The sequence below is a fragment of the Erythrolamprus reginae genome, chromosome 1, assembly GCF_031021105.1.
Source record: "Erythrolamprus reginae isolate rEryReg1 chromosome 1, rEryReg1.hap1, whole genome shotgun sequence".
NCBI lineage: Eukaryota > Metazoa > Chordata > Lepidosauria > Squamata > Dipsadidae > Erythrolamprus > Erythrolamprus reginae.
The window spans coordinates 43,650,740-43,662,813 of NC_091950.1; the positions used below are offsets into that span (position 1 = coordinate 43,650,740).

The 12,074-nt window shown below is 43.7% G+C and overlaps 1 protein-coding gene across 1 annotated transcript in view; it reads left to right on the forward strand.

Moving 5' to 3' along the window:
- Positions 1 to 12,074, forward strand: part of MTHFD1 (methylenetetrahydrofolate dehydrogenase, cyclohydrolase and formyltetrahydrofolate synthetase 1) — an 85,826-nt gene that overhangs the window by 48,927 nt on the left and 24,825 nt on the right. The window contains exons 20-21 of the mRNA XM_070751049.1: positions 5,022 to 5,133; positions 7,403 to 7,542. Of these exons, the coding sequence (XP_070607150.1) occupies positions 5,022 to 5,133; positions 7,403 to 7,542 (252 nt within the window). The remainder of the gene's footprint in view (positions 1 to 5,021; positions 5,134 to 7,402; positions 7,543 to 12,074) is intronic.

Below are 12,074 nucleotides of genomic sequence, written 5' to 3' on the forward strand. Positions count from 1 at the left end.
ACAATTATCAGATAAAAAGGAGGACAGCAATATGATATTCATAGAAAGTATGGCATATAAGATCTTACCAACAGCAACCATGGGATTCCAAAAGTAAATGTAAAATAATGTTGAATAAATTATTTGGAAATTAAATAGGCTTTTAGCTTTTTTACAAAAGTTCATCTTTTTTTTTAAAAAAATGATAAGATTGTGACATTTCATATAATTCTTCCTCCAAATTTCAAATGCCACCACCTCTCAGGTTTTTCAGACATGCAAAGTTTATAAGATACAGTATTCTCCTGGCATTTAAGCATTTTTGTGAATTTATTGCAATGCTTGTTAGAATTTTGCATTAAATCATTGGTTTATTTATAACACCAGCTATATCAGCTTCTATTATTCTGTGTAGCATGGAGGAGGAGGATTTGTTTTCTTTGTAATTTAAGGGAATGGTTTTTATTATTTATTATGAATGCTGTTAATTTTAAAGAGTAAGAGAGGTCTGTGTATTGGCCAATATTTTTTTGGATTTCTTTTTTTACAAAACCTTCCGTATGTCATACAATTGGCTGCTCAGTCCTGTATGTTCTCTACTCCTTCCACATTGCCATCCACTGTGGAATTCATTATCATTGATTACTTGAATGGCTTTAAAAGGGATTAGATAAATTGACGGAGGGCAGGTTTCCCAGTGCTTGTTTGTCTTGAAATTTAGTGAATTGGGGTCTACCTGCTTCCAACTACCTACCAATTGCAAGTGGGAAATGAGATGAAAAACTTTCCTGCATCTTCTGCTTGTGCGCACACCTGAGGCCTTTGGTTTGCCATTTTGAGAAACAAAAGTGTGAACTAGCATTAGTGTTACTCTTGCCCTGCAGCACTGTTTTTATGTTCCTGTATTTGCTCCTCTCCTAATTACTCCATTCTGCTCACTCACCATCTTTTAGCTGTTTTCTTTCTTTCGCATAAACTACCTTGGGAAGCATTTATCTGAGGGGCTTACATAAAATGAGGTTGTTTTCCTCAAGCCTGCAAATCTCACACTCTTGCACAGCTTTGTGCTTCCTTCTGATTTGCAAGTTCTTTCACAAAGTTGTTGTCTTTGAATGCCAAACAGACCACTTGTTTTCCATGGCAGTGCAGTCAGGGATTTTCCCCACTTCTCTTAGACTGTCTGCAGCTTTTTGCGTGTCCTCCTAATTTCAGGTGTCAGTGTCTTCTGCTTCTTGTACCAATAAACCAAAAGTGTACACACATGCACCAACATTATACATCTCTTCCTTGTCAATGAATTGCTACTCATTTGTGCCTAATAGGGCTTTTCCCTCATTCTTTTACCCATTCTTTTACTCTAAAATTATTTATGGTACAATCCTAACACCACATTTCATCTCTCTTGAATGACCAAATTAGTATTATTGATTCTTTTGAACTGCTTTCCCTCTTGTGTTTTGATTTGTCTTGCAAAGATATGTTTTGATTTGTCTTGCAAAGTTTTAGCTAAAGGCAAAATTCAGATATGCTTCAACACTTTCTTTCAGATACCACTGGTCTCTCTCTCTCTCTCTCTCTCTCTCTCTCTCTCTCTCTCTCTTTTAAAGGAAGACCATATAAATGCAGGGAATTTAGAGACATAGAATAGATTAGAATAAAATAGAATTGAATTGAATTCTTTATTGGTCCATGCCCTACTTGGCATTGGACCAGAGTACCTCCGGAACCGCCTGCTACCGCACGAATCCCAGCGACCGATAAGGTCCCACAGAGTTGGCCTTCTCCGGGTCCCGTCGACTAAACAATGTTGTTTGGCGGGCCCCAGGGGAAAAGCCTTCTCTGTTGCGGCCCCGGCCCTCTGGAATCAACTCCCCCTGGAGATTAGAATTGCCCCCACCCTCCCTGTCTTTCGTAAACTACTCAAGACTCACTTATTCCGTCAGGCATGGGGGAGTTGAGACACCTTTCCCCCAGGCTCTTTTATACTTTGATTTATGTTTGGTATGAATGTGTTGTTTGGTTTTTTTTAAATAATGATAGGGTTTTATATGTTTTTTAATATTAGATTTGTTCTACTATAATATTGTTTTTTATTATTGTTGTGAGCTGTCCCGAGTCTTCGGAGAGGGGCGGCATACAAATCTAACAAATTATTATTATTATTATTATTATTATTATTATTATTATTATTATTATTATGAAGTGTGATTGCACACACAAAGAATTTGTCTTTGGTGTATATGCTCTCAGTGTACATAAAAGATACATTCGTCAAGAATCATGACAATCAATTGATGATTGTCATAGGGTACAGATAAGCAATCAGGAAACAATGTTAATATAAATTGTAAGGATACAAGTTACAGTCATACAGTCATAAGTGGGAGGAGATGGGTGATAGGAATGATGAAAAGGCTAATAGTAATAATAATGCAGCCTTACTGAATAGTTTGACAGTGGTGAGAGAATTATTTGTTTAGCAGAGTAATGGCATTAGGGAAAATCTATTCTTGTGTCTAGTTCCCTTGGTGTGCAGTGCTCTATAGCATCATTTTGAGGATAGGAGTTGAAACAATTTATGTACAGGATGTGAGGGGTTAATAAATATTTTCATGGCCCTCTTTTTGACTCATGAGTATATAGGTCCTCAATGGAAGGCAGGTTGGCAGTAATTGTTTTTTCTGTAGTTCTGATTATCCTCTGAGGGCTGTCTTGCTGAGTTCCAGAACCAAACCTGCAAAGTAGATACCATTTGAGGTGTCCCTGAAGACTCCCTCCCTCCAGAATTTTTTTGGGTTTATTTATTTTGTTTATTTATTTGTCAAAAACATGCACAAGATAGTAAGTATTGGTATAAACATAAGTAAAGTAGGTACAGGTAAATTTGGACAATAGGACAGTAAGACAGAGACAGTAGGTACAATGGTGCACTTATGCACGCCCCTTACAGACCTCTTAGGTATGGGGTGAGGTTGACTGTAAGACAGTCTAAGGTTAAAGCTTCTGGGGTTTGGGGAAGAAACCACAGAGTCAGGTAGTGCATTCCAGGCATTGATCACTCTATTGCTAAAGTCGTGTTTTCTGCAATCAAGTTTGGAATGGTTTACAGTGATCCCCCAATCATTGCGAGGGTTCTGTTCCAGGACCCCTCGCAATGATCGGTTTTTCGCGAAGTAGCACTGCGGAAGTAAAAATACCATCTGCGCATGCGCAGATGGTGTTTTTACTTCCGCCGCAGCAGCGAGGAGCCGAAGATTGGGGTTTCCCCGCCGCCCACGCAGACACCTCGCTGCCGCTCGCCCGCCCTTCGCCCCGCCCACGCCGTTCGCTCACGCTGCTTCCCAGCTGAGTCCTGAAGCCAATTCGCTTCAGGACTCAGCTGGGAAGCGGCGCGAAGTGAACGGCGTGGGCGGGCGAAGGGCGAGCGGCGTGCGCGCGGGCAGGCAGGTGGCGGACAAGCCGTTCGCCCACGCTGTTCGCTCGCGCCGCTTCCCAGCTGAGTCCTGAAGCCAATTCGCTTCAGGACTCAGCTGGGAAGCGGCGCAAGCGAACGGCGTGGGCGGGCGAAGGGCGGGCGGGCGCGCAGGCAGGCGGCGGACAAGCCGTTCGCTCGCACCGCTCGCTCGCGCCGCTTCCCAGCTGAGTCCTGAAGCCAATTCGCTTCAGGACTCAGCTGGGAAGCCGCGCGGCTGTTTTAAAACGTCGCCGCCGGCATGGGGGGCTTCCTAGCAGCCCCCCAAACCCGGGTTGGGGGTCCGGGGGGTGCTGGCAAGCCCCCCATGCCGGCGGCGACATTTTAAAACAGCCGCGCGGCTTCCCAACTGAGTCCCGAAGCCAAACGCGGAAGTTCGCTTCAGGACTCAGCTGGGAAGCCGCGCGGCTGTTTTAAAACGTCGCCGCCGGCATGGGGGGCTTCCTAGCAGCCCCCCAAACCCGGGTTGGGTGTCCAGGGGGTGCTGGCAAGCCCCCCATGCTGGCGGCGACGTTTTAAAACAGCCACGCGGCTTCCCAACTGAGTCCCAAAGCCAAACGCGGAAGTTCGCCTTTGACGTTTGGCTTCGGGACTCAGTTGGGAAGCCGCGCGGCTGTTTTAAAACGTCGCCGCCGGCATGGGGGGCTTGCCAGCACCCCCCCGAACCCGGGTGGCCGTGCGAGCAGCGAGCGAACGGCGGGTGGCCGGGCGAAGGGCAGGCGAGCGGCGGGCGAGCGGGTGCTGGGGGGGCTTCTCGCCCTCCCGCCAGCAAGAGGGGGAAGACCCAGGGAAGCCGCCCAGCAGCTGATCTGCCCGGCGCCATCTACGCATGCGTGGCCATAAAAAAGGGCGCGCATGCGCAGATGGTGTTTTTACTTCCGGGTTGAAAAATCGCGATTTAGCCCGTTCGCAATGATCGGGATCGTGATACCCGGGGGATCACTGTATATTGAGTTTGAATCTATTGTGTGCCCGTGTATTGTTGCAGTTGAAGTTCAAATATTCATTGACAGGTAGGACATTGTGGTAGATGGTTTTATGAACTACATTTAGATCATAATAGAGGCAATGTAGCTCTAAGCTATCTAAGCCCAAAATTTCAAGTCTGGTAGAATAAAGTACTGTATTCTGTTGCATGCAGAGGAGTTGAGAACTCTTCTTGTGAAATATTTCTGGACTCTCTCAATTGTATTAATATCCAAAATGCAGTGCGGGTTCCATATAGGAATCAGAGACATTGGAGAACGTGTTGAAGAAATGTTGCAGAAGATTCCACTGGACTGAATGTATTTTGCTACAATGTCCATTTATATGATGTTAGGTTATTTTCCATGTAATGCTTTTTATTTTTTGCTTTCCAGGTGCTGTAAACTTTTTTAAAGTTCTATGTATAGTATATGAGTAACTTTTACTGAATGCAGCAATATGTCCTTCTAAATACTGGGAAAATGTGTTGGTTTGGTGTGGTTTAGATGAAAAGATGCTGATTTTCCTTCCTTCCCTCCTTCCTTCCTTCCTTCCTTCCTTCCTTCCTTCCTTCCTTCCTTCTGTTTCTGTTCATACCTCACAGGGCAATCCAGTGTTTGTTCATGCTGGTCCATTTGCTAACATTGCTCATGGGAACTCATCTGTCCTGGCAGACAAAATTGCCCTGAAACTCGTTGGCAAGGATGGGTTTGTTGGTAAGTCTCTTTTCATCAGGTTTGACTACTGCAATGCTCTCTACATGGGACTACCTTTAAAGAGTGTTCGGAGACTGCAAATAGTACAAAAGGCAGCCATGCGAGCTATTGTGGGTCTTCCAAGATTTGCCCACATTTCGACATCACTCCATGAGCTGAATTGGTTGTTGATTGGTCTCCAGACACAATTCAAAGTGTTGGTTATAACCTATAATGACTTAGGATCAGATTACCTATGGCACCACCTTCTGCCTCATGTATCCCAGCGGCCAGTTAGGTCCCACAGAGTTGGCCTTCTACAGGTCCCATTGGCCAGGCAATGTCATCTCCTGGGACCTAGGGGAAGAGCCTTCTCTGTGGCGGCCCCAGCCCTTTGGAACGAACTCCCTCCAGAGATACGCACCGCCCCCTCCCTCCTGGCCGTTCATAAAGCCTTGAAGACTCATCTCTGGCGGCAGGCATGGTGGGCTGTGAGTGCTGAGACCTAACTCCGGCTAATGTTATTAGTGGCTAGACCCAGTTGGGATGAATGTGGATGATTGTGTTAGGGTAAACGGGGTTTTAGAAAAATTTTTAGTTTTTAGTATTTTAATATTAGATTTCTACATACAGAGGTACCTCATCTTACAAACGCCTCTTCTAACGAACTTTTCAAGATACGAACCCGGTGTTTAAGATTTTTTTGCCTCTTCTTCTGAATTATTTTCACCTTACGAACCCAAGCAGCTGCTGCTGGGATGAAGGGGTTTCTTTTTTTCCCCTTTTTTGAAGAAAGAAAAGGGAGGGGCTGCTTGGAGTAGGAAAGATTTTGCAGAGAACAACGTGCTTGCAAAGGCACTGAAAGGGTGTCTTTTGAAGAAAGAAAAGGGAGGGGCAGCTTGGAGGAAAGATTTTGCAGAGAACAACATGCTTGCAAAGGCACTGAAATGGTGTCTTTTGAAGAAAGAAAAGGGAGTGGCGCCCCCCTTGCCTTTCTTCCTTCCCACTCACCCTTTAGCCTAGCCTTGCTTCTTCCACCCGCCCCCTTTAGCTGCTCCTCCCTGCCCTCTGTTCGCCTCCCTTCTAAAGTTTGGGATTTTCCTGAAGGATTTGCACACATTATTTGCTTTTACATTGATTCCTATGGGAAACATTGTTTCATCTTACGAACTTTTCACCTTACGAACCTCCTCCTGGAATCAGTTAAGTTTGTATGATGAGGTACCACTGTACTTGTATTGTATTGATTATGTTGTATGCCACTGTGAGAAGGGCGACATAGAAGTCAAATAAATAAACAAACAGACAGACATTCAGGCCTGGGGTGTTGTTTTTTTATTTACAAAATACATAGTATACAATGCAGTGAAACTTGCTTTTAAAAATTGGGAAGGCAAATGCTCTCTCAAGAGCCCTCAGTCACAGGGGTTGTAGAGTTCTCCATATTTAGAATATCTATGAGGTACAGCAGGAAATTGCAATTCCTATTATGTCTTATTGGTGGACTCTGTAGAAACTGACCACTAAGGGGGAAGGTGTTACTTAATCTGGCAACCAGGCTCTTATGATATTCTTACCACCTATTTTTAAAGAAAGAATGGGATTGCAAAGTTATTGAAATAGAGAGTTTAAAAAAAACATTGATTTCCTCAACTTAATAAATTAAATGAACTGCAATAGATACTGGGAATAAAAGTAAAAGAACATTCATTGTTCTTGGTTAACAAAAGATTTTCTGAGAGAAATAAAATGACATGAAGTCTGTCTTACTTTTTTTTTCCTGGAACACTTGCTTTTTAAAATTATTTCTTAGGCTGGAGAAAGTCTCGTTTAATTGTGGACATGTTTTTCATAATTATTAGTTGGCGTGGTGTTTGTTCAGTTACCATCTTGGAAGGATTCTTGCTATACTATTTGCCCTAGAGGTACCCACAATTCAGACAAAGGGAAGTTATAGTCGTGAGATGCCTATGACAGGAGAGATGTACACTTATCTATTAGCATTGCTGCCTCCTTAACTGTTCTCCCTCCCAGTTTGCATAGATTGCTGCTAGATCTGCGCAATTAGGAGAAGGAGGAAGAGGAAGGAGAAATATTCCTGCTTCTAGACTTTATTTGGTTCTCTGAATGTTTTTCTAATCAGCTGCTACTCTTTGTTTTAAAATTTTAAACCTTCGGTCATGTCAGCTTAATCGTTTAAGCAATTCCAAAATGTAATTTGTAAGAATAATGCAATGCAAAAAAGAAAACAGATTGTACATTATAATGAATTTTATTGTTCTACATGCAGTGACTGAAGCTGGCTTCGGAGCTGATATAGGGATGGAAAAATTCTTTGACATCAAGTGTCGGTATTCTGGTTTGCAGCCTCACGTGGTAGTCTTAGTTGCCACCATCCGAGCTCTGAAAATGCATGGTGGAGGACCCACGGTAAGCGATGATCGTCCTCTTAGAGAATCTGGGATACCATGATTGATGCTGGGCTCAACTAATAGTACTAAATTCTAGTGGCTAGATTTGCCAACAACAACCTTGAAAACGTAGTCCCCATTATTTCTTTGATAGATGAAGATAATAACTGCCAGGTTTCTTGGCATCTTGTCCTATTACTTGATAACCTGAGTAGGCCTTGCAGTCATCTTTGGAGGCACAGCCAAGTATTCCTGCTAAATGAAGTGGCTGGAGTGAAGGAAAACTCTCAGTTTTAGGGATCTACTTTGAATGCCTTCTCCAATGATGCCTGGATTTGTGCTGGGGGGATATTGCCTTTTCCAAATATTATGATTCTGCATTTAGTTGGAATTTAAGCCCAGTTCTATACTGCAATATTTAATTTTATGTTTTCTGTACTATGTGATTGTTCTATTGGTTAACTTTTTGTAATGGTTTTAGAAATGTGTCATGGTTTAATAGTGCTGTCTTCACCCCAGAGAACTTCAGTTATTTTGGAAGATCAGAAGCAATATAATCATTGCTCACAGATCATCTCAATAATTTAAGCCCCATATTTCCACGCTCTTTCTTATCACTGGTGATTTGTCATGTAAGCGTAAGAATAAAAAGCAGCTTTTACCAATGCATTCTGATAATGGCAAATTGAGCTTGTACTGCATATATTTATTCCCATTTTTTCCATCCTCTTTGTATTCCTGGCATCGGACCAGAATATCTCCAGGACCGCCTTCTGCTGCACGAATCCCAGCAACCGGATAGGTCCCACAGAGTTGGCCTTCTCCGGGTCCTGTTGACTAAACAATGTCCTTTGGCGGGACCCAGGAGAAGAGCCTTCTCTGTGGCGGCCCCAACCCTCTGGAACCAGCTCCCCCCAGATATCAGAGTTGTCCCCACCCTCCTTGCCTTTTGCAAGCTCCTTAAAACCCACCTCTGTCGTCAGGCATGGGGGAATTGAAATTTTTTCCCTTCCCCCTAGGCTTATAGAATTTATACATGGTATGCTTGTTTGCAGTATTGGCCTCTTAAATTGGGGTTTTTTAGATTATTTTTTAATATTAGATTTGTTACATTGTCTTTTTTATTGTTGTTAGCCGCCCCGAGTCTTCGGAGAGGGGCGGCATACAAATCTAATAAATAAATAAATAAATTAAATTAATAAATTCCTGGAACCTGCCAAACAGGCAGATTAAGCTGCAGCAGGGGAGCATGTCATGATATAACAGAGGATAGAACCATGGTCTTCTATTGCTGTGATTGGAAAGACGTGTATGTTTTGTGATTGGAAAGATGTCTATTGCTGTGATATGTACATGTGTATGTTTTTATGTGTAAGGTAATTTCTGTAGCCTAACAGCTGGATTAAATTGCATTTTGGGGACCAAAAAGCCATCTAGCATTATGTACAGAAGCAAAGGAATCAGAATGAAATTTTATGTCATGTGGTTCCTCCTCTTCCTCAATGAAATGCTTTCAAGCTCTTCTCATAAGAACATAAGAAGAGCCACATTGAATCAGGCCAAAGCCCATCGAGTCCAGCATTCTGTGTCACACAATGGCCCACAATGGGGATCTTGAGCAGAAAGAGAAGACAAAACCCTCCCTTTCCCTTGACCCCCAACAAATGGTACTCAAGGGAATCCTGCCTGCCTCAACCAACATAGAGGCGGCACATGGACATCCGTTTCAATAACCATCATACACTGTTCTCCATACAGGATAGAACTGCAGAGTTGTTTACCTTTTCCAGTGTGCATAAAAGAGAACTTGTGCTTAATACTAGCAATGGTTGGTTAGAATTAAGCATTTTTTAAATTTAAGCAAATTACCTTTCCTTTATCATGATTCCCAATTCAGAAGATACTGTACTACACACTATTTTTAGGGGAAGCAGAAAGTGACATGTTTTTTCTAGCCCATAACATGAAGGAGAGAGAGATTTCATATAATTAATGCTAAATTTTGGGATCCTGCGGCAGTTTTGCTTAGAAAATGGTTGCCATGGGAGATTTGCCTATTCACAAAATGGCTGCCACAATCACAAAACACCCACTTACCAGAAGCAAATTAACCTCCTAGGATGCTCTCTACTGTCCCACTGGGACCTTCTGCAGACCAAATGCATTCCTATAAATAATAGTTAAGGCTGCAGCTGGTGTTTTGCTCTGCTCTTTATTCTCAGTCATTGGAAAAGAAGCCTGCAGGAAAAGATTTCTGTCTCTGCTATGTGACAGATTAGCCATCAGTTTAGAGACCAGACTGCCACAGACACCAGGCCAGTAGTGTGCCATGCGCAAATAACCAGGAACAATATTTGAGTTCAGAGCATTAAGAGTTTTTTCTGCCACCTATACAGTGATCCCTCGATTTTCGCGATCTCGTTCTTCGCGAAACGCTATATCGCGATTTTTCCACCCGATGATGTCACTCTCTTCCTTCCTTTCTCATCTTTCTTTCTCTCTCTCTTTCTCTATCTTGCTTCTTCCTCTCTCACACTCTCTTCCTCCCTCTCTCATCTCTTTCTTTCCTTCTCTCTCTTTCTCTATCTCTCCCCCTCTTGCTGGCGGGCGGCGGGCGGCGGGCAAGCGGGGGCATCAGCGAGGAAGACCCAGGGAAGGTTCCTTCGGCCGCTCGGCAGATCAGCTGCTGGGCGGCCGCAGCAGCAGCGAGCAGACGAAGATCGGGGTTTCCCCGCCGCCCACGCAAAGGGGAAACCCCGATCTTCGTCTGCTCGCTGCTGCTGCGCTGCCGAGCAGATCAGCTGCTGGGCGGCCGAAGGAACCTTCCCTGGGTCTTCCCCGCCGCCCACGCAAACTCCACCATCTGCGCATGCGCGGCCATGAAAAAAAGGGTGCGCATGCGCAGATGGTGTTTTTACTTCCGCAACCCTACATCGCGAAAAATCGATTATCGCGAGGGGTCTTGGAACGGAACCCTCGCGATAATCGAGGGATCACTGTACACAAGAATCTGAGCAACTGACGCCCAAGCTAAATTGGTACTAGATGAGGGTCAGCGGAATTCAGTGAGCTGAACCTGGGTCTCTTGTGGCTATTATTCCAAACTAATGACCCCTTCAGCTCATTCGGTTTATCTACAAGAGAGCCCACCAACTTGTACAAATAGATGGCATTACAACAAAATTTAAATTATTAGAACAAAATTTAAATTATTACAATGCCTTCAGAGCCTATAGCCCTGGTTCCCAACGTGGGGCACAATTTGATTTTTAATGGGAGCAATTGGAACTTGTTTAAACCAAGTTAATGGGCTTTTTGAATAATAAGAATGATAAGTCACGGGTGGTGGGGGAAAGCCTCAGGGTTTTAGAGATGCTTAGGTGGGGCATGGTTAAAAAAAGGTTGGGAACCACTGGACTATAGCCTTCTGTTTATGTTAGCAGATTATGCTATGAGTGGCACTGAACAGTTGGTGTTCTGCTATCCAAGTGATATAAGAGAGCAATACCAAGTTCCCAAAACACCTCATCCTCATGTCTTGAAGTTCAGTACATACAGTACCAATCCAGAGTTGCTATCAGTGTCGGCTTAGATTCGGGCAAATCCCAAATACAGTGGAACCCCGACATAAGAGCTGCTCTACTTAAGAGCAACTCGAGATAAGAGCTGGGAGGGGAGAGATATTTTTGTTCTACTTACAAGCCCAAATTCGAGATACAAGCGCCAAGGAACTGTCTCCTGAAGCCAAACGCTAACTTCCGCGTTCGGCTTCAGGAGACAGCTGCGAAGCGGCGCGCGTGTTTTAAAAGGTTGCAGCCGGCCTGGGGGGCTCGGGGGGGTGCTTGCAGCTTTCTTTCTTGCTCTTTTTCTTTCTCTCTTTTACCTTCCCTTCCTCTATTTCTTCTTTTCTTTCTCCTTCCCACCTTCTTCCCTCCCTCCCTCCTTTCACTCATTCCTCTCTTACTCTCCCCTTTCATAAGTTTCCTTGCTTCCTTCCTCTGTTCCTGTCCCTTCCCCCTTTCTTTCTTTCTTTCTTTCTTTCTTTCTTGCTCTTTTTCTTTCTCTCTTTTACCTTCCCTTCCTCTATTTCTTCTTTTCTTTCTCCTTCCCACCTTCTTCCCTCCCTCCCTCCCTTCACTCATTCCTCTCTTACTCTCCCCTTTCATAAGTTTCCTTGCTTCCTTCCTCTGTTCCTGTCCCTTCCCTCTTTCCTTCCTTCCTTCCCACCCTCCGTCCATTCATTCACCCATTCCTCTCTTGATCGCTTAAAGCCGGTCCCTGGTGCAAAAAGGGTTGGGGACCTCTGTCCTACAGGATTGGGTGGCAGAGAAGTTGAACATATGTAAATTTAAAAGTTTAAGAAAGTTTACAAGTTAAGTGAAAGAAACTTCATTATTCATTTATATGTACATGTACATTTCTTCATTAAAAACATGTCTTTCTGCATAATTTAGACTAACTTTGTGAGTTTTTTGAGGGCTGGAACCAATTAAAATTATTTACATTAATTCCTATGGGGAAAAGTCGTTCGAGATAAGAGCTGCTCGACTT